Here is a 20993-nt window from a genome sequence, read left to right as displayed (position 1 = left end):
CCCTATTTCCTGCGATGAGTACTTGTAATCCACTGATGACCAAGTCTGGCTCATTGAAGTCAGTCTTCCACAGAAGTCGTCCACTCAGCAGTCTCACTGTACAACAAGGAAAACTGTCAGGTAAAGAACTTTCCATTTTTACTAAATGTCCACCTGGGAAAAAAACTGAAGCTATGCTATTAAATGTTTCTTCATAGGTATTGTTTTAGTTTTGGTTGTTGGGGATACGGTGGTATTTGCTTATGTTTTGTCTTGTGTATTTATGTTTGTACGTTATGCAGGATCAGAGGTGTCAGTATGAGGATGCTTTTAGGGTTCATCCTGTGCACCATGGTGCATCTTCTGAACTTTGGGACCTGCACTGCAGGTAAGTCAAATGTCTACTCTGTTCTGAGTTAAGATTTACCCTATACATTTACCCTTTTATGGAGAAAAATTATTTGTGCCACTGTCAAAAGGTCGAACAGCGCTCTTGGCATGGGAGAGATATCCTAGATGAAAACGGAGTAATATGAGAAATCATTAGTTGTTAATGGTCGATACTTAAACAGTTTGACCATTCAAAGCACTTGTTGTGTTTCTGTGGTGGCAAATTGACAGTTAGCTAGTCAAGTCTCTGCCAGACTCCTCATGTCTTCACTGCTGGATGTGGTGACATGTCTTGGGCCCGTGGTGTCAGAAATGGGGGAAACTGTCAGCTGGGCATGGCTTCAAAGCCAGGGGCTCCAGGGGTGCTATGGGCTACATCCTGCCTGGCACACAGCACCACCTCGTCTGATAGAAAAGGAAGCAAGCCAGCTGACATGCAGACAAAAATGGTAATAAATCAATTCAAAGCAACAAACAAGAAGGCCTGTGTTTGAGAGATGGGAAAAAAAGTGACAGGTCCCTGAAGAGCTTGTATGCGTGTCACATCCTGAATAGGAGGATCCAATGGGTGTCAAGATCACCCCTGTGGCATGGCTGTGGCCCAGAGGGCCTAGCCTGAATCAAGGCTTTAGATACTCTCTGACTGCCCTCCATACCCCACAGCGCCACGGCTTTGTCATGATTTGGATCCCCACTCCAGTGGTCTGTGGCTGTTTATAGACTGGGGGTGTTGTAATGGAGCACTTTCAACTGGGAGAAAGGAGAGCGGCCAGATCGCTAGGATACCGGAAACCAGAATGGTGGCTGGGGGGGGCATAGTCAATGCACCCCCACGTTCACCTCTCTATCTGTGGAGGGGTCAGTGACTCTGGGGATGGTCACAGCACCGCACAAAGGCCCCTTTGATTCTCCCCTGCTAAATATGGAAGGGCATTCCTGCCCAGAAAAGAACAACGTCAGCGACTCAGTGATGTCGAGCCAGCAAGAAGTCCGGAAAGACACTTTGACAAAGTCTCAGTGTCACAGGAGACAAAAGGCTAAAGCATCATTAGCAGTGGCTGCTAGTCCTCACTGGATCCATCCATAGCTTATTAGAATTGTTACACCGATCAGCTCCATTGCAAAGAAGTAGTGTAATTGATTTGTGTAAATGAAAGACCAATTACACAAGGGAAGGCTGAATGAATCCATGCTGTTATCAAGTGACCTTTAGCGTTCCGATGTTAACTCTCAATTCCACTGCAACCTCTTTTTCCTCCTTAGTGAGATCAGAGTTGAAGATCACAACCATTAAGGTAATAGCATATCAATCCTCAAGCGTGTAATTTATCCCGCAAAATGCATTAAGAACAAATCGAAAAAGGATGACCAGACAATAAAGCCTCGGGATGTCTCCTCCTACAGCAAGACCCATACACCATGTCCAAAGGCTCCCAGCTGGAGGGCTACTGCATGGACCTGCTGTCGGAGCTCTCCAAGAAGCTCGGCTTCAAATACAGCGTTCACCTGGTGAAGGACAACAACTACGGGCGTCAGGATGACAATGGCGACTGGAACGGCATGATCGGAGAGGTGGTGAGAGGGGTGAGAACGCACTTCAGGACCCCATTTTGCATTTGTACCTACTACCTAGTCAGCCAGAATCGTTTTGGTTGTATTCTGACAGATTGTGTGATTCGAAATGGTCAGCCAGGGCTGCTAAGACGTCATCTTGGTGTGTGTTTGTGTTTGTGGTATCCATATTTGTATAATGTCCCTGCAGGAAGCGGACCTGGCTATCGCTCCCCTGACCCTGACCGCGGCGAGGGAGAAGGCTGTGGCCATGACCAAGCCATTCATGCAGACAGGAATCAGCATTCTGCTGAAGAAGGATATCGTGGAGGAGGCCGGCTTCTTTGACTTCCTGAGTCCTTTCTCAGCAGAGACCTGGGGGGGCATTCTCCTGGCCTACCTGGGAACCTCTGCCTGCATCTTCATTGTAGCCAGGTGGGGCGTTGGTTTGTCTGGTTCTATCCATCTCGTCTGAGCTTGTGATCCAAATTCATGTTTTATTAGACAAGGGGGTCATTTTATGATTGAAGACATAAATTAATGTGTTGAAACTTTTCTGGTTGGTGGGTGTGTGACCAGACTGAGCCCATGTGAATGGAGCCAGCCCCAGACAGAGGAGAACAGCTTCACCCTGCTGCACAGCCTGTGGTACACTGCTGGAGCCCTCACCTTACAAGGTCTCAACTATCTTCAAATGATTCTGATATGAGATGATGTTCATGCTTTTGCAAGGCTTTCATTGAATATCACCACCGTCAGGTCTGTTAATTCCTTGATCATGGGGGGGGGAGGGGCTTAAATGGTCCAATTAGGCCAGAGGTATTGTCCTAGCTTGTGTCGTTGAGGAACAGAACAAACTCCGGAAAAAAAAATCTACAGATGATGCTCTTTTGTTAAGAAAGAAATGTTGTTTATAGTTTGACAGTTCCGAAAGTTAATTGGGGTTAATTAGGTATTATTTATATATATTTTTAATATATATAATATATATATATATTAATAATATATATTATATATATAATAATAAGTTTTATTTCTTGGTTTTCAGTGCTTTCCTTTGAATGTTTCAGTAGTAGACAGTGGTGCGCTGATGTTCAGTTCTCTGTGATGATGTTCAGTTCTCTGTGATGATGTTCAGTTCTCTGTGATGATGTTCAGGTGCCGGGCCCCACCCTAAGGCTCTGTCAGGGCGGGTCATCTGCTGCACCTGGTGGCTGTTTGCTCTCGTGCTCCTGGCCTGCTACTTCTCCAACCTGAGCTCCTCCCAGTCCTCTGACTCCACCTCCCTGTCGGTGAAAGGGTTTGAGGACTTGGCCAACCAGGAAGCGATTGAGTTTGGGACCCTGGCTGGTTCCTCGACACTAGCCTTCTTCAAGGTGAGGGAACCCTTTCCCCTCCCCCCCCCATCTCCCCCTACTCACTTATGGCCCCCTCATGCTTATAAGAGTCGACTCGTACTTTGCTCCTCTGGTTTGACGGTTCTCCTCTTTTTTGTTTTGCTCCGTCTTCTGTAGAACTCAAACAATCCAGCCTACCGCAGGATCTACGAGCACATGGAGAGAAGCAAGAGTTTTGTCTCATCAATGGACGAGGGTGTCCGGCGAGCCAGGGAGGGCAACTTTGCCTTTATTGGGGAGTCTGTCTCCCTTGACCTGGCGGTGGCCCGCCACTGTGACCTTGTGCGAGCCCACGAGGTCATCGGGATGAGGGGCTACAGCATCGCAGCCACGCTAGGTGAGCCCGCTGTCTATGGCAGTGGTTCCCAACCCTGGTCCTCAGGGCTCTAATACACCTGATTCAAATGAATGGGTCGTTATGGGTCGTTAAGAAATTCAAATAACACCCGTTTCTACTCGATTTGCTCTTCGGTTTCTCTTAGTTATTGTATACTGACTTCATTTATGTACGAGTGTACAGGAATGGAAATGAAATCAGGTCAATAAATCCTTGTTTGTGTCCTCCTCCAGGCTCTCCCTTACTAAAGAACCTGAGTGTGGCCATCCTCCAGCTGAGTGAGGCTGGGGAGTTGGCCTACCTGCGCAGTAAGTGGTGGGCCAGCAGCTGTGTGACCGACACGGCCAAAGCCTCGGCCCTGCATCCCCACAGCCTCAAGGGGATGTTCCTGATTCTGGGCCTGGGCCTGGGGCTGGGGGTCCTGCTGGCTCTCCTGGAGCTCACCTCCAAGACCCGGAGCAGTGCTGGGGAGCAGAGGGTACGAGCCACATGCTGGCACACATGTACTGTATGTGTAATGCCAGGGACGCCTGCGTTTGTCTCTGGCTGTGAAACTATTTGGTTAGATGTTCAGGGAGATTGACTCGTCAATATCTGACTCCAATTTAGAAATGTAACTGTAACCTCGAGCGCTAAACAGTTAATGACATGAAACTCGGACGTATAATCCATGTTGAGCTTGCAAAAACTACAATCAAATCTGAGATTTCTCACAGACAATCAGGCGAAGAGACTAATTTTGCCGTCTAGCTCCATAGACTCCATAGAATTTTCCACTCATTGCCTCATGCTGGCGATCACCCCTAGTGGAACTCTGGTGGAACTGCAACCAAATTCGGTACAATGGGGCTTATAGGGAGTGGACAGGCTCTCAAGACGGGCTCTGCTTTGACCCATCAGAAGCTGTGACCGCATCACAGCCCTGCCTCTGCGGTCACAGCTTCTGATGGGTCACAGTTTCTGATGGGTCACAGCTTCTGATGGGTCACAGCTTTCGGTGCAACACCTGTTGTCGCTACGTCACTAAGAACCCAAAACTACTAGATCTTGTTCTGCTCAACCCGCGAACGGAACAAACTGGCTACTTACAGTTTAAATGACATACACAGAGTTCACTCAACAAAAACACTATGCGCTCTAAGACTCTTGTTTCTGAATCTTGTCTTTTCCACAGAAGTCCTGCTGTATTGTTTTGTCTGATGAACTGAGTCAGCGTCTGAGGAGCAGCAATGTGAACAGGAGCCAGGAGGACAAGGCTTGAGAGGCCACGCACACACACCACGCTCACCACACACACCACACGCACACCACGCTTACCACACACACCACGCACACACTACACACCACACACACACCACACACTCACTCACCTCCATATAAACATACTAACATGAGACATGCACTTGGATGTTTTCCTATTCAGCATAGATAGACCTGGGGGTTGATTGTGCCGGTGTACAACTGAATCAAGTCTATGATAACTCATTCTGAATTATAGTGATCTTTCAAAATATATCCTTAACTGGGATTTCACCAAGAATTGCTGACCTTCTTTGAGTGATGGACATTAAGAGTTTATTCATTGGGATGTGGCTGCAAAATAGTGCTCTTGTATTTCATTGTAAAACATGCTGTAATTTGTTTAGAGCTAACCAAGTGAAAATGACATGAGTCTTGCAACAGAAAATGGAAATACGTCAAAAAGAATTTAATGGTTTTGTCGCTTAGATGATGAGTCCATAACATACTAAATATTATGTTTTTGTCAATTAACAATACTACAGTTTGTTCAAAGGAAAACATGTAGAAGAGCATTTGAATGAGAACCATGTGAATGGTTACTGATACAATTTTCAGTGCTGAATTAGATGTGAGTTAAATACTAAAAAACATTTTTAACAGAGTTTTAGTTTTGTGTTGGGTATTCGGTTTCACATCATATAAATTGACATTGTACATTGACCTACTTTTGAACAATTGGCATCACACTATTTGAACAGTAACTGAAACAGTAAATTCTTTGGTTCACTCGTTTTGGTCATTACAGATCACATGTATAAACAGAAACACCAGAGTATGTGGCTGTAAACTGTACGGCACATTGTCAAAAGAATAAAAAACAACCTAATGATACCCTTGTATTGTCTTGATTTGTCTACAATGGCCACAATTGCACATTGATTAAAACATGTTACTACTTCCTTCAAAATAGCTTTAAAAAAATATATACAATATGTGATGACAGTAATTTGACTGTAAACAGTAATGTACTGTACTGTGCGTCTGAGGTTCCTCCATCCTAGCTGGGTCTACGAGGCGTCACCCAGCCCCTGCGCTCTGTGGACTGCCTGCTCATTACAAGGTGGAGCGATCTGCAAAGACAGACGGCATCAGACATCATTACAGTTTTCAACCCCCCGACCGTTTCACACGGTCACCAACTCAGGCTTCCACTGGGACGGTCGCGATATCTCACCATTGAAAAAGAGCGGCGATTTGCTGCGGATCTCCATCATCTTCTCGTCGAACATGGCGTTCATCTGCCTCTGCAGGGTGCCGTCCCCCCTGGCCCCGTCGAACGGCACACGGGAGGGCAGGAGCTCCAGGCTCTCCATGCTGCCCGCGCTGCTGGACTCGCTGTCAGACAGACCCAGTCCGTTGGGTAGGGGCTTCACCTGCTTGGCGTGGCCACCGTGGGGGAGGGTTTGTGGGGGAGGGCCCTGCCAGTGGCCGGCGTACCTGCGATTGGCTGCGGGGGTGAGGGGCGAGGCAGGCTGTTTACGGGGACAGCTTCGCGAGCGGGCCGTCCTCCGTATGGGGGTGGGGGGCTGCTGGGTGGGGGGCGTCTGCAGAGTCCGTCGGACCCGGAGTGGAGAGGACGGTGCTACCAGGGGCTGGGGGATGGATTTAGGTTTGGGTTGCTGGGCCTGGCACTCTGGTTGGAGCTTGTGGTCTGATAGGGGCTCGGGCTGTGATGGAGGGTAGGACTGGGGCTGGTGTTGTGGCTGGACCTGGGGCTGTGATTGGGGCTGGTGGTGTGGCTGGACCTGGGGCTGTGATTGGGGCTGGACCTGGGGCAGGGAAGGAGGCTGTGGCTCAGGTTCAGGCCTACTCAGGACCTCTAACACAGCTGAAACAGACATTGTCCCAGTAGAGTCCCAAGGCTGCTCTGTCTGTTCTCCATCTTTGAACTCCTCAGTCTGTGCTGGCTCGGGCCACTCAAACACCTGATCTGACCCAGGGCTGTCCTGGTGTGACCGCTGCGACGGTGGAGTCCGAGGCTGAAGCCCTGGCTCCGGGCATCTCGCCTGAATCCGTGGACTGTCGACCTGAGAGGAGGACTGAGACGAGTTCTCCAGATCTGTGCTGCCCTCTTTAATGCAGTGGGCGGTGGCCTCCCAAGGGTTGGAGGAGGTGGATATCCTGAGAATGCCCCTCCTCTTCTCTAGAGAGTCCTTAATCTGAACCCTGTGAGAGCGCTTCACTGGCTCACTCATCGCCCCCTGGTGGAGGGAGGCCCTGAACGCAGGCGGCAGTGCCCTGGAGGACATGCTGCAGTTCCTGCTGTCCTGGGAGAAGGAGTCCAGGTCTTTGGGAAAGCGGACCCCGCGCCCCTCTTCCGAGGAGTGTGTGGAGAAGTCCAGGGACGCCTGCTGCTTCTTGTGGCCCTTGGTGTGTTTGGTGGCCTTTTTGATCAGTCCTTTCACAGCATTAGTTGACTTGACCTACAAAACAAAACACACAAGCTGTGATTAAGTAACGCACTGAAAACAGAACATCGGTGACCCATATGAAATGAATGACTTGAGAGTTTGCATGCTGTCTCTATACCAATTGTGTCTTTAAGCATTGTCCTTACTAGGGACACTCGGTTACAAAAGCTCCAATGGAATAGTGAGTCAAGTTATCAATAGTGTGTATAAGATATTACGGAGAGCAACTGGATATAGAAATAAGTGAGAAGCCTCTACCTTTCCTGTGAGGTCATTCACAGCCACGTGGACAAAGATAGATGCCTCCTTGATTCCCTCCAGATAAATGTGGCGATAACCTTCGAAAGGAGATAAAGATCCACATGAATTACTCAGCAAATGTACTCACTCGCAGTAAAATAAAAAGTAAACACAATAAAAGACATTGATATAATATAATACATTCAAATTCGACATGTGATTAGCACAAGCTTCTGGCCAATCGTATCATCTCTCCAGTCACCTGGCATCATGCTGCTGAAAGCGATGGTCCGCTGTCCAATGAAATCTCGTCCTATCGAGTCGTGATCCCACACCTCAAAACGGACCAAGGCGATCTGGGGCATGTGCACCGTGAAGACCAGGGTCTCCTCCCACATGGGGTTGAACCCTTAAGCAGAACACAGATATGTAGCCCAGCTCAATGGATGGCATAGCGTGGAGTACATTTTAAAAGCCGTTACGTAAGCAATAATGTATATTGGGGTGATTCCATTGAATGTGTACTCTGAAGAGGTTTTTCCGTGCTCACCATTATCATCCACAACTCTGGTCTGTTCTTTAAAGCAGTCGATGGGCAGACCAATGATCTCCACCTCCACAAATGGATCAATGATCTAGAGCAGCAAGAGAAGATTCCATGATCCATCCAGCATAGACTTCTCATCAACATCCTCCTCCTCATCACACATCTCACCTCCCCTCTGTCCCCCATCATGGAGTCTTGGGGTTTAGGAAGCTGCTGCCCACTGATGATCTTCAGCACCAGCTGGGTCTTCCTCTGGCCTTGAAGCGGGTCCTCCATCATGGGGTTAAAGGCACCTGGACAGAGACAGCACACAGGAGCCATAAACAGCTATATACCCATGACCCTATTCTATGACAGAGATCCTGGTGTGTTGAATCTCCCCTTCAAGGCTTTGAACCACTCATCTTCAATTTCAGGCTCCCATCGGCTCATAGACAAAGTCACAGACTGATAATGCATGGTTAAAAGGTCCTTCCAAAGGCCCCAATCATGCTATGCTACGTTATCATCCTCATAAGAGTACCAACCTTTACACATGCACTTGGGCTTGAGATTGTATCCACAGTTACCATTGTTGGCAAACTTGGCTCTGTTCAGTTCAAGCATGCGGCCTTCGGTTTGGTAATTCAACGCAACTGAAAAGGTAATGACAGAACATCTATGATATAAACACTTTTTGGAAAACTTCAGTGGCAAGTGTTCAACCATGAGCACCAGAGCCTGCAGGTCTGTCCCACACAGACAGCTATTTTGGATAAATACTGAATCATCATTTTTGTCACTGCTAGTGAAAGTCTTACAATAACAGTGGCAATATATGTTATAGTGACATTTGTAATACAAATGAACAATGACAGAATGATAAAACTTAGTTGTGCAGATGACATGACACGACAGTCAAAATTGAAAAGTACTGGCGACTGCTTTGAAAATACCTGGGGCACAAGGACTGTCTTTCTGCGATCAACTTGTATCCAACTCAGTGGTGGCAGCTGTGGATAAGCTGTAGAGACCTGTATGCACTATTGTTCAGTGTAACCACTAGAATGGTTATCACAAGATGTGGACCAGGTCCAGCACACTTTGTTCCAGCTGCATACTCACCACTGCCAGAGTCAAAGATTCGGATTATTCTTACACTGTGCGCTAATACCAAAGAGGAAGACACTGACCGGAGGCCCAGAGGTACTGAATAAGGTAGGGTTAAGCTAGTTTGTATCTCTCTGCTCAAAAGCATTAACAAAGACTCGCATTGTGTTTGATGACCTTTCTGAAGTACACCCGGTGGAGCATTGCTTCACAGCACATGCTAACATGTCCAAATGGTTTTCACAACGTTTTCCATCTGGTTCTCCTCCTTGTGCCTTACCCATATGGCATCCTGAGTTCCAGAAAGGCTGAGGGTTGAAGTTGCTGGAGTCCACGCGGTAGTTGGAGGGGTAGACTCTCAGGAGCTGCCGCTGGTTGAAGCGGACCAGCTGGGCGGGCTTCAGCTGCATGATCTGGTTGACGATGCTCTCGTTTAAGGACGACACCTGCCAGCTGGTCATGTACGCTGCCGGTCAGGAAGAAGAGGGTCACGTATACATGAGTGCACTCTACAGGGACTGGGGACATGGGGGGGGGGTCTCTGTGACTGTTCTAAGAGAGGACACTGTCGCTCCCTCTTACCTTGTGTCTCAATGTCGTGGACACGGACAGACTTGGTGTATTTGACCAGGTCAGACAGGGCCCGGGACAGCCTCATGGTCTTCCTCTTCCTGGTAGAAGCAGACAACCATTTGTTAGGGAACGAGCCAGAGAGGTGTTTAAAGACCTGGACGCTGAAGGTGGTCACTGAGCAGAAGTAGGTGAGTGGTGGGTTTACTTGGTGTAGTAGACAATCTGCGTCCGTTCCCTGCCGTGGCACTCTTGGTCAACATCTCCGTCAGGCATCAGCCTCTTCTTTACTTTCAATTTCTTTTTCCTCTGAAACAAGAGCCTACTGTCAGCTCCTGCTGGACCGCAGCCTCCGACACAGAGGGGGAGCTAGAGGGAGGTTTAGGCAAACCCTCAGGACACAAACCCACGGTGGTTTTGGAGACATAGACGACTCACCTTACGCCTGAAGCTGCCCATTAAGGACCTGCTGAAGTTCTTCTTCTTTTTTGCTTCAGCTTCTGTGGTGGCGTCTTTCCCATCCTGAAACATACAACAGTTCGGAATTCCCTCTTGGTTGTCACATTTGGCATTCTGTTAGACTCCGAAGGGGTGGCTGCACGATGTCTTACATTTGCTCTCTAGAGGTCTTGGGGGATATAAAGGTATTCACACCAGAAAAGCCCACAGCTTTTGTCAGTTTTTGCATCCAACATGATTTTGTTCTTGTTTTTTTTTGTAACAAAGGGCATATGTTTATGGCCAAATCACCTGTACATTTGTGAACTTGTCTGGACAAGTGATCATATTCACTTACCTGAGTGGTACACCCCCTAAAAAACCTCAACCTTCATGTCAAGCTCTGGTAAATGTCTTACTGTATTTGCCTGTATGTCCTCCTCCTCCTCCTCATCCTCCTCCTCTGCACTGTCTTCATCCGATACATCCCCTTCCTCTGCTTCAGCATCTAGGTTAGCTGGAAGCTTCTTTCCCTTTAGAATAATGGACATCACAATTGCTGGTTAAACCTGAGTAAAATCAAACGTCTCTGACCGAGGTGAAGTTCAAACCATTTACTTCTACATCCTGCAAGTCTATTGCATCACCTTCACCAGGACTTTTCCTTTCAGGGTCTCGGGGGAGGGCAGTTTTCTGAACTCGTTCATGTTGACGGAAGTCAGGTCCACCTTGTCCTGCAGCACCTCCTTCAGGTACTGGGCCATCTTCTTCTGCTGTGGCACTGTGCAGTGGTTCTCTATAGACAGGATGACTGGGTACCTGGGGGAGGTCGGCAGGTTATTTGGGTTCTGCTTCTCAGACACAGAGGCCTAACCCACTACGACTAACTCTGATATGATAGAGACATTTGATTTTCACTTCAGGGCTATGATCAATGCTAACGTTCCAATGACTCACTGATTCTTTGTAAAGGCATATTTGTTGATGGTTTCGATGACATCTCTGAAGAGGATCTTAGATGTTAGTGTGTAACCATGGTAGACTATGGGTTCCCCATCAGGGCCATCCCAGCAGTCCACTGACCGAGAAAGATAAAGGAAAAGAAAAGGAAGTGAAAGAAGGAGAGTCCATCACTTATCTGTCTTGGCAAAAAAAAGGAGACCAACCAGGAACAAACCAGTGCAATCAAGGTGCAAAGTGTTTGTATGTAAAACGCAGTTTGTGCGGTCACAGAAGAACTGCAGTTCCACTGGAGCTTACCCTCCACACAGCGGCAGCCAGCCTGGAGGACGTAGGCATACATGTCCACCCTGGACTGGGACAGGAACTGGTCCCCTGTCAGGTACGTGTTGTGTGAGGAGGAGATGAAATAGTTGGTCAGAGGCTGGGTCATATCCTGGTTCACATGGTAGTGGTTTGGGTTGAAGATATCTCCTGCTGGACTCCGCATATAGTTGGTGAACCCTGGAGCAGGTTGAACACAAGAAGGTCACTTTTTGTCGTTTCCTTTTGGTTTCCATTTATGGATTGTGACGATGATACTACAAGGTCTGGTGTAATGATGACACTGATTGGATAACAAAGGGAATAATAGTTAGTAGTTGTTTGTATATTAGGTACCATCAATCCCCAGGACCTTGTGTTGAAGATGCTCAGGACAGGGCTCAAACTGGACCACTATTTCCAGACAGTGTTCCCGGGTGACGTTGACCATCTAGTGAACAGAAGGGTCAGACAATCATTCAAATTCTCAATCATTGACCTTTGTATGTTTGGTGTCTTTTGTTGAATCCCTTTCTCATAACTATCAGCTCAGAGAGAAAATGTAAATAAAAGATGTTACATTGCAAGACTTATTGTACTGACATGAGGCACAGCTAACAAACACATAAAGGCCTTTGTCCTAAAGGTCCCTTTTTCTTCACTTTCCTTTGTGCAGCACCCACCTTCTGTTCATTCTCCAGGAAGCGTGCCAGGTCATTGAGGTCCATGTACTCTTTTTGGTTGCTGTAGGAGATCATGATGAGATGGAGGTCTCTGCGAGTGGACATCATCTTATAGAAGTTGCAGAACTCCTCAAACGCTAAAGAACCCTGGTTGTCATCCGTGTCTGCCTCCTAGTATAGAATACATATGATTTAATACAACTAAAAAGTGTCTCAATACATTATTTCCTAATTTTCAGTTTATAATGTAAACTGTTTCATTTTTGATGCAACATTATTTTCCCTGTTTATGCATATTATGATGCCACTAATCATACAGCGCACGTTTAGTTAGGTGTACCATGTTACCTTAAAAACATAACAAAACAAAGAAAGACAACTGACAGTGTTAACGGTCATCGTTCTGGATATCTGTACCACATAGCAGCAGCTTAGGCAATGGAGCCCATGTTGTGTGGTGCATTAGCATGGATTAGGCAGAGGGAAGCTCTGTGCTGAACAAGTTCAGTGCAGTATTACAACCTCTGCCATCTGTTCAGGCCTGAGCATATGGTCTGACTGCTTCAGCAGCTCTTCTCTCTCTCCCTCCTCCCCTTCTTCTCAACTAACCTGTCCTCTACCAAGGTATGTCACTAAAACACAGACAAGACAGGGCATCTGTAACCCTAAGCAGGGATGATTGGAGATCAGGTTGTAAGAGCATGATTGCTTACCCTCTTTGACTTGTACACTTTTGTGAGCCTTTTTGCTTTTCTTTTAATACCAGAATTATAGGACACTAACAATATCGGTTTGCTTTTAACTTCACTGTTAATAAGGGGGAACGCCAATCCACCCAATCTGAATATAATATCTTTATTTAATATATTTGCATGATATATTATATGATACAAATTCCGGGTACCAGTTCCAGGAACACAGACCAGCTCCTTAGACTATGATGACCATATGAACTGAAGCTCACCGTAAACATCTCCCTGACCTTCTCCTTGGGCAGGTTGACATTCAGTTTGTGGAGAAGGTGCAGGACCTCTCCAATGCTCAGGGTTCCATCTCCATTCTTGTCAGCCTCTGAGAATGTCTGCTGGAGCCATGTGATCTGACTGTCAAGGTTGAATGATGACCATTACCCTGTCAGACCAAGGCATTCATCTATGCTATCGCACAATACATCCCTCACAACACAGAGCAGTCCATTACTGAAGTCATGTAACTGGAAACTCTTGACACTAAAGTTACAGTAACTACCATGGATTGACATAGCAAAACCTACAGTAAAATTCAGGGGTGGGTTTATGTGGCAGTTGGAAACAGGCAGTTAAAGGTTGTGTACCAAAAATCCACTTACCCCTGTTGTGCCACATCCACTTACCACTGGGAAGCCCAACCTTAATGGAATGTGTTGCCATGTCATGTATTTATATGTCATAGGCTTTTAATACTTTATGTGACCATAAAATCCCCTAGGATTTGAAGGATATTGGTCCCGGACACGCTGCCTCCTGGCCAGACTGTCCTCGTCACTGATGCCCGCCATTAGGTACTTAAGACCGGTGATCCAGGTACGCGCCTCGTCCCCACTGGTGGTGACCAGGTCCAGGGACTCCACGTGGCTGCCATGGTAAATACTGAGGCAGCAGTTGGGATCAAAGCGGCTGTCTGCATAACGCTGGAAGATCTCCGACTTCTTCCCCTCGCACACCTCATGGATGGAGTCGATAGTTACTGGACAGGAGAAGAGTCCAAACAGATCAATTCATCAGCTACTGTATCTAGGGGAGTCAGATGGCTGAGCGGTGATGGAGTCTGGCTAGTAATCAGAAGGTTGCCGGATTGATTCCCCGCCATGCAAAATTATATTGTATCCTTGGGCAAGGCACTTCACCCTACTTGCCTCGGGGGCAATGTCCCTGTACTTACTGTAAGTCGTTCTGGATAAGAGCGTCTGCTAAATGACTAAATGTAAATCTAGAATTTGTACAAATTTGTGGAAACCTTTTTAGAAAAGACCTAGAATTCAAATGTATACGTTTAGGACTCCACCAGTTAATGGAAATGGCAGGGTGCCGGAGTAGCTTATCTATCCTCTCCATTTGTTTACTGACTTTTGGCTTTGTCATGCTTCCTGGAGGGCCTCCAGCGGATGCAGGACTTGTGCTCGTCCAGGTAGAAGTAGCGCACCAGACCCTTCTTCTTTCCTTTTAACTTTGTCATCTGGGTGCCTGTTTGCATGGTACACATACACCTCTCCACTGCAGAAAACACACACAGAATTTGACATCATCAGGCACCTGTTTTTACAGTGTCTAGGCCAGACACTCGACCATCTGAACCGTATAACTGGCTGAAAATACTAACATGGTGAGTGAGCTTTAGAAAAAATAGGATTTTCTTTCTTACCATACTGTACAACTTTCAAATGAAGTTGTCAATGATTCAACAAACCCTTTAATTTGCGAAAATGTGTTCATTTTGTCTGGAATGTGTTTCGTGATTCTTTGATGTCACGCATGCCTGACCACATGGGTGCGATAGTTGGAGAAGGAGTGGTCAAATAGGGAGCACGGCAGGTAACCTCTGGATGTAATCTGAATTTGAGACATGTGACTCACTCAAGTCTGCATCGTTCAGTCTAATCTTCAGTGATGGTCTACTGTCGCCTATTACCTACTCACACACACACACTCCATGCCACTTTCACGTAAACAATATATGTGGAAAGCACAAATATGTTTGGCTTACCAGTAGGGTAGGTCTATAAATAAGATCTGCATCATAGGTCATAATCACATGAGCACATTACACATGCTCGGTAGGTCATGTTTACATGTAAACAAAACAGTATTTCTGTCTATTGAATTCATTTCACCAAACTAAGATGAACATGAAGAACGTGACAGTGCAGCTCAATAACAACTTCACAATAACTTCTTACCGGTCTGACCCAGTCTCCATTTGGGCTGAGCCACTATACTCCCCCCAATCCAGAAGAACTCCTCTGCCAGCCTGGAGATGGAGGTCTTCTGCCACAGCTTGGGGGAGGTCATGATGGACGGGCTGGGGCTCCTGAAGGGGCTGGAAGCTCTCCTCCCTGAGCTGGGGGTGCCCCTGGACAGAGAGGGGGAAAACATCCCCGGGGCCAGGGAGTTGAGGGAGGGGAAGGAGCTCTTGGTGGTGGGGGACAGGGGTCCCCTTGGGGCGGTGACGCTCAGCCCTGAAGACAGAGGTGCCATGTTTGGAGGGGTGTTCATCCCTGCTCGGCTGGTTTAAGTCCCCCCTTGCTGGGAGCTGCTCATGTCACTGCCTGCCCCGTGGTCCAGCGCCTCTCTTCCTCGCCCTCATTAAGTACTACCTGGCTCCAAATCACAGTCAGCACTCCAGAGGACCGTTCACATAACGCAGGGAGAAAGAGTCGATCCGGTCGGTCTTCAGAAGACTACCATGTCCCACAGCAGCCTCGCCAGACACTTTGAATCCACTTTCTCAATGTGTTCATGTCCACAGGCATAAACCAAGAAAGGACAATGGAAACACATGTACTTGTTGTTTCATTGACTCTCAATCCGTTAGGTCGCCATTCCAGTTCCATGTAGAGTGTTCTTCATTAAGCGGCCATTGGTCCTCAGTGTTTGTAATTGAGTGAGAGAAGACAGGAGGAGTCTGGAACACGTGTCAGTCCTAAATCTTCTTCAAGCTGTAATCCTGAGTGGAGGCTGCAGCCTTGCATTTACAGAGGGATTTTTCCGCTACTAATAAGCTCTGGAAGGAAAGAGAGTGGGTCGGGGAATAGACAGAGAGATGGGGGCAGTGTAATGACTTGAGTTGAAGACTGACTGCCCACATGTGGCCTCTTAAATATAACCCTTCTGTTCCTCAATCAAAATGTTCCTTCTCAACGTTTTTGGAAAGGAAAGAAAAAGGTGCACTGTTCCCCATTTTTTTTCCAGACCAATATCAAGTGTCCAGAAGGCTGACATTTTGTCCAGATATAGTATAAAATGAATGTCAGCCTTTTAGACACGGCCATTCATTTGATACTATATCTGGACAAAATGTCAGCCTTCTGTACACGGCCATTTTGTCCAGATAAACAGCTCTGAAAAAAGTTAAACCACTGCACCTTTTTTCCTTTCCAATAACATTGAGTGAGGAACAGCAGGGTTCAACTTATAGTGGCCACTTAAATTGAACCCTTCAGTTTCTCACTAAAAATGTTCCTTGTCAACGTCTTGTGGAACACAAATCTCAACTTAAATTGATAGGCTACCATGTTCTGTACGTGAAGTCACTGAAACACGTTAAAAAACGTTTATATTGATATTTGAATAAATACGACAACTGCAAACGTGTAATCCAACATTACTATTAAATATAGGTTCACATAGGCTAAGCCTATATATGTATATTTTTCAATGTTTCACTTCAGTCCATTTTCCACAACCACACCTGGGTGCTTACAACCTCGCAAATGTGTCACTGAAACTTCACTGTAGCATCAGGAAGGGACAAATCTGAACGCCTTGACTTGCAACCCTTGCGATTCATTTGTTCTCAAACTTGCACTTGCAGTTGTGCTAGTAAGAGAGCAGAGCGGGTGGCGAACGAATCAGAAAAAACAAAGTGCTCTCTTTTTGGACGATTCTTACCCAGTCTTGGTGTGGCATAACGGATCGAAAAATTGGCCGCCTAATTGCTAATACATTTTCAAGTCATGATCTTGCAAAAGGAAATTGCTGATTAGTCTTCACGTGTATTGTTGGAAACTTTCAGCACCACATGATCAGTGATCTGATCTGTATAGCAAAATGTCGCTCTTTTGAGTACAGACTCATAAAAACATACAAAGAAAGTACGAAAGAAAACACCCTCATACAAATGGTTGATTTGATTTTAATGGATATCATAGAGGTTTTCCAAGGAAAAAGAAAACATCGAAACAAACGGCAAAATAAAACCCCACTTCCAAAACTATTATTAACAGTATTAACGAATGCAATGCATATTCCCATTACATTGTATCCAACATATGTTCAGTGGGGACATAATAATAAGACATGTAAGTATGTTTTTCTAAAATATTTGTGAGCACCAAAGGTTGAAGACCAGGAGATGTCCTAGCTTTCCTACTTGGGTCTGGAAAGCCAGTAGAGGGGTAGGTACTCAAATATATAATGATCTCATTTGATAATTTTGGTCTGGGTTTAAGTAGATACATCCGCAATCCATCAACATCTCTTGTAGCTCCCATCAGAAGGAAGAAACATATATGGAAAGGATGACTATAATAGTAATGGTGTCTTTCTCAAAATGATCACCTATATTGTTTAAAATAATGACCGATAACTTGTCTCTTCTCTATGTTTTACCAATCATTCATTACTTCCATTCAGCCCATTGATTTTAAGCGATGATCAAGGGTGCAATAATCCATCAATTATATCATAATCACAAATATACATTTTCTTTTGGTTTCAAGTAAGATCAAAACTATTACTCATAATAGAATTAAAGTGTAAAGCAAGCAAACTTTCTTATTATTTACAATATCACAATTGTATTTACAAAATAGAACTGACAAAACAGAACTAACAAAATAGTTGTTAAATGTCGTTCATGTTCTGTTGTAATTTTAACAAAGCAATTGGGAGTAAAATGCACAATGCAATTTGTCTTTATTTTAAAAGTGCAATTCCTTTTCTTAAGTAAAAAAATATATATTCATATTTTGTATATATGTAGAAATGTTGTTCATATAAAGCATATGTTGATTTAAGAGCCCTACAAATCAGAAACAAAAAATGCTTACGGGTTTACAGGCAGCAAATTATTTTGGAATATAAATTATTTTACAGTATTCAATAGAAAATCTGAAATACCGCAATTCAACAAGAAGACAGCCATTATCATAGTTGTTCTATACACAACATTAGATTCACCGGCAACACAATATTTATGACATGGTTTGGTTTCATACACGTCTGATTTTAAAACAAAAGGAGGCTGTGGGCATCATAGTAAAAAGTTACACTTCCATACAATATTCAAGATGAGAATATAAAGATAGTGTCCCCAGATACTTTCGGCTTCCGTCAGCTGAAACAGATCTGGAGGGTTGAGAGAAAGCTGCATGCCTATAGGGTTTACATGGATGTGCTGATGTGAGTACCTGGTACCCTGCTAATCATGCAACATTTCCTTTTAAATCTCCACAACATGTTCAAGAAGCAAACTGATTGAGTCAGTGACAAAGTGGAAAACCTTGGTGGTGTGCTTTCCAGTCGTCTGTAAATGTATATAATATATTACCGTTGAAGTGTGTACCGAGATTCTGTGGAGGTGTCGCCCCCTACTGTTCTGTACTTCTGTTCCCTAAATATTCAAGTAACATTATGGAGCTATAGTTGTACATCTTTAAATAGCTTATATACCAAAATAAAGTCCTTATCCAGCATCAGGGGAGTCAGGAGAGGAGTGTTGTCTTTCAGGAAGATGTCTTTCTCATGGGATTGCAGCTAGCTCTCATGCTCAACCAGACCACTTTCCAGTTCCAGTTAAAGTTCATATATTATCATAATAATGTCAATTTTCATCATAACAAGATCTTCCAACTTTACTAATACAAAACACGAAACCATCCTCTTGAAATTATTGGGTATTTTTTGCTGAATTATTTCCCCTTAACAGGAGCTGCAAATAATGCAGTGTGTCCTGCAGCCACTACAGTACCGTCTGTCTCTGGAGAGCCCGGCAAAAACGGTTCTGCGTGGTCCACAGCATTAGGAAACTCCGTTGGTGTGCTGTGGTTGGGTAAGTCTGAGCGTGTCTGTGTGGGAGTCCTGTCTGTCCTGGCTGTCGTCGGCCTTCTGCAGCTCCAGCTGTGCCTGCAGCTCCTTCACCATCCTCTCCAGGCTCTGCCGGGCCTCCCGCTCCTGCTGCAGTTCCTCCCTCAGCTGCTCGCGGTCCACCTCGGCCCTCTGCAACAGCACCTGCAGCTCCTCCATCTGCAGAGCACCGGGAACACACGGCCACGGTGAGAGGGGGGCCACACACACACATGCAGAGGAACGCGCGGGGGGGAAGACGTCACTTTGGCTAGCGTTTTTCCCCGTAACGACCCTGCTCACCTGAGAGGAGTACTTGACTCGCAGGCGCTCGGCCTCGCAGCCACGGTCGCAGACGCGCTGTTGCCTCTCCTTCTCCAGCTCTCGCTTCAGCCGCGTGCGGGACTCCTCCGCCTCCTGGGTCTTCCTCTCCCACTCGGCCCGCAGGCGCTCGATCTCCTTCCTCAGGCCACGCTTGGCCTCCACCGCCTCGCGCAGGCGGCCCTTCTTGGCCACGCGCACAAACTCCAGCTCCTGGAGGGGACAGGGACAAAGCAGGGTCACAAGGGTGACAGCAAAAAGGGAGTCGTGGTCATGACAAACTTTCCAGTTTTGAAAGTTGGCCTAAGTGCTTGCTAGCTAGCCATAGGCAAACTTAAATGGCTAACTTGCTGTGTACCACATCTAATATATAAGTTGTCTCAACAGTTGACACCCTTGTTCCGGGAATACAATTGTACCTAGGATGGATTTGCTGGACATGATGTTAGTTTCCTCCAGGATCACAATGACTCTTACTAAGAGACGTGTTGCTCTTGTTGGTTAGCTGTAATTGATTAAAAATGATTGTACTTGCTGTGAAATATTTTCACTGTTGCTTGCTTTTCTACAGGTACACTCTTGCACTTTTTTGAGGTTCATGTTGTTTAATTGTAACTTGTTTAATTACATGTTCTTATGGTTCTTCCCTTTGGCACTTCTTTTGGTTTTTCACAATGTATGCTTCATATTTGGCTACCCGCAATGTTTGGGGCTATCTCGGTGTTATGATCAGTGACCTATGCACTTTTGTAAAGCTGTCTCTTGGAAGTCACTTTGGATAATAGGCATCTGCTAAATGAATAAATGTAGATGTAAACAGTGAAAACACTAGAATAACCTTTTGGCCAAAGACAGTATTGCTCAAGTTTCCGCTTACTGACCAAACAGCTAACAAATGTGACTGTTTGACCCTGGTTGTTTTGCCCACACCCCAGAGATTCTGAGGACCCAAGTTCCTCTTTCTTGTCTTAAACTCTGTCTCTAGTGTTGAACATCTTCCTTTTTTCTTCCTTGCATATTACGGAGTTCCTCTTTCGATAGACATGAGCTTTTGAACTGATCATGTAACTGTCAGGAACTAACTGGTTCAAAGAGTGCTCAGACAATATCATGCTCAGAGAGCCCTTCTATTCCAGACATCATTTTGGTACTGTTTTAGAACTGCTCCTCCTTAATGGAAGAATAAACAGATTCCTCTGACCTCCGACTTTCAATGATGAGTGAATTCCACCACAACACAGTGTCACTGTCAAACACCGGTGTCAAAGTGGTTCTTTCTACGTATGAAAGCTTGTGTGCCTGTCCACGATGTGCTCCTGTGTGCTCCGTGTGCGTACCTGCTGGAGGCTGCGCTTGGCCTGCAGGGCTGCAGCCAGCTTCTCCTCCTGCTTCAGCTTCATCTTCATCACCTCCTGCAGGAACTTCTCCCTGGCCTCCTGGGAGTCCAGGCCCCCATACAGGCTCTGTCTCAGGGCCTCCAGCTCCGGGCAGGGGGCCCCAGGCAGCCAGGCCGGGCCGGGGCCCTCCGAGGGCCTCATGCTGCCTGGGGGCTTCTGGGGCAGGGGCAGAGCTGGGGTCTGGCTCACACTGTTGCAGGCTGGGAGAGATGAGGTCAAGGAGGGGATGGATACTGGGCCTGTGAGACAGACAGAGA

General features: G+C 46.1%; 3 protein-coding genes across 3 annotated transcripts in view; 1 reads left to right on the top strand and 2 right to left on the bottom strand.

The window, feature by feature from the left end:
* The first annotated feature begins 79 nt into the window (after window positions 1-79).
* On the top strand, window positions 80-5787 carry LOC124471568 (glutamate receptor U1-like). Its single transcript, XM_047026117.1, has 10 exons — window positions 80-120; window positions 282-367; window positions 1633-1664; window positions 1774-1953; window positions 2132-2355; window positions 2500-2597; window positions 3079-3296; window positions 3435-3654; window positions 3888-4132; window positions 4829-5787. The coding sequence occupies exons 2-10, from the start codon at window positions 298-300 to the stop codon at window positions 4913-4915; spliced, it is 1374 nt and encodes a 457-aa protein (XP_046882073.1). The 5' UTR covers window positions 80-120; window positions 282-297; the 3' UTR covers window positions 4916-5787.
* Window positions 5788-5917: 130 nt separating this feature from the next.
* On the bottom strand, window positions 5918-15430 carry plch2b (phospholipase C, eta 2b). The gene is made up of 21 exons (XM_047026652.1): window positions 15133-15430; window positions 14303-14449; window positions 13679-13922; window positions 13162-13291; window positions 12198-12368; window positions 11872-11965; window positions 11512-11715; window positions 11209-11329; window positions 10899-11070; window positions 10641-10784; window positions 10252-10296; window positions 10022-10122; window positions 9826-9914; window positions 9524-9709; window positions 8682-8789; window positions 8323-8447; window positions 8158-8242; window positions 7870-8016; window positions 7626-7705; window positions 6131-7379; window positions 5918-6026 (listed from the first exon to the last, which is right to left on the bottom strand). The coding sequence occupies exons 1-21, from the start codon at window positions 15428-15430 to the stop codon at window positions 6010-6012; spliced, it is 3957 nt and encodes a 1318-aa protein (XP_046882608.1). The 3' UTR covers window positions 5918-6009.
* A 1641-nt stretch (window positions 15431-17071) lies between these two features.
* Window positions 17072-20993, bottom strand: part of skib (v-ski avian sarcoma viral oncogene homolog b) — a 28728-nt gene continuing 24806 nt past the window's right edge. Inside the window, exons 5-7 of the mRNA XM_047026057.1 lie at window positions 20677-20975; window positions 19322-19552; window positions 17072-19198 (exon numbers count right to left, since the gene is read on the bottom strand). Of these exons, the coding sequence (XP_046882013.1) occupies window positions 18974-19198; window positions 19322-19552; window positions 20677-20975 (755 nt within the window). The 3' untranslated portion in view covers window positions 17072-18973. The remainder of the gene's footprint in view (window positions 19199-19321; window positions 19553-20676; window positions 20976-20993) is intronic.

This window comes from Hypomesus transpacificus, chromosome 9 (assembly GCF_021917145.1).
Source record: "Hypomesus transpacificus isolate Combined female chromosome 9, fHypTra1, whole genome shotgun sequence".
Classification (NCBI taxonomy): domain Eukaryota; kingdom Metazoa; phylum Chordata; class Actinopteri; order Osmeriformes; family Osmeridae; genus Hypomesus; species Hypomesus transpacificus.
This window is presented reverse-complemented; position numbering and strand designations above follow the sequence as displayed.

What these genes read in the sequence shown, in the direction of transcription:
- LOC124471568 (XM_047026117.1), top strand. Translation starts at nt 298, where the DNA reads ATGAGGATGCTTTTAGGGTTCATCCTGTGCACCATGGTGCATCTTCTG. An exon ending in TGCATCTTCATTGTAGCCAG is followed by an intron (nt 2,356 to 2,499) that starts GTGGGGCGTTGG and finishes GTGTGTGACCAG; the next exon opens with ACTGAGCCCATGTGAATGGA. An exon ending in CAGCATCGCAGCCACGCTAG is followed by an intron (nt 3,655 to 3,887) that starts GTGAGCCCGCTG and finishes GTCCTCCTCCAG; the next exon opens with GCTCTCCCTTACTAAAGAAC.
- plch2b (XM_047026652.1), bottom strand. Translation starts at nt 15,430, where the DNA reads ATGGCACCTCTGTCTTCAGGGCTGAGCGTCACCGCCCCAAGGGGACCC. An exon ending in AGGTCAGGGAGATGTTTACG is followed by an intron (nt 12,369 to 13,161) that starts GTGAGCTTCAGT and finishes ATTCTATACTAG; the next exon opens with GAGGCAGACACGGATGACAA. An exon ending in TCCTGGAGAATGAACAGAAG is followed by an intron (nt 11,966 to 12,197) that starts GTGGGTGCTGCA and finishes TCTGTTCACTAG; the next exon opens with ATGGTCAACGTCACCCGGGA.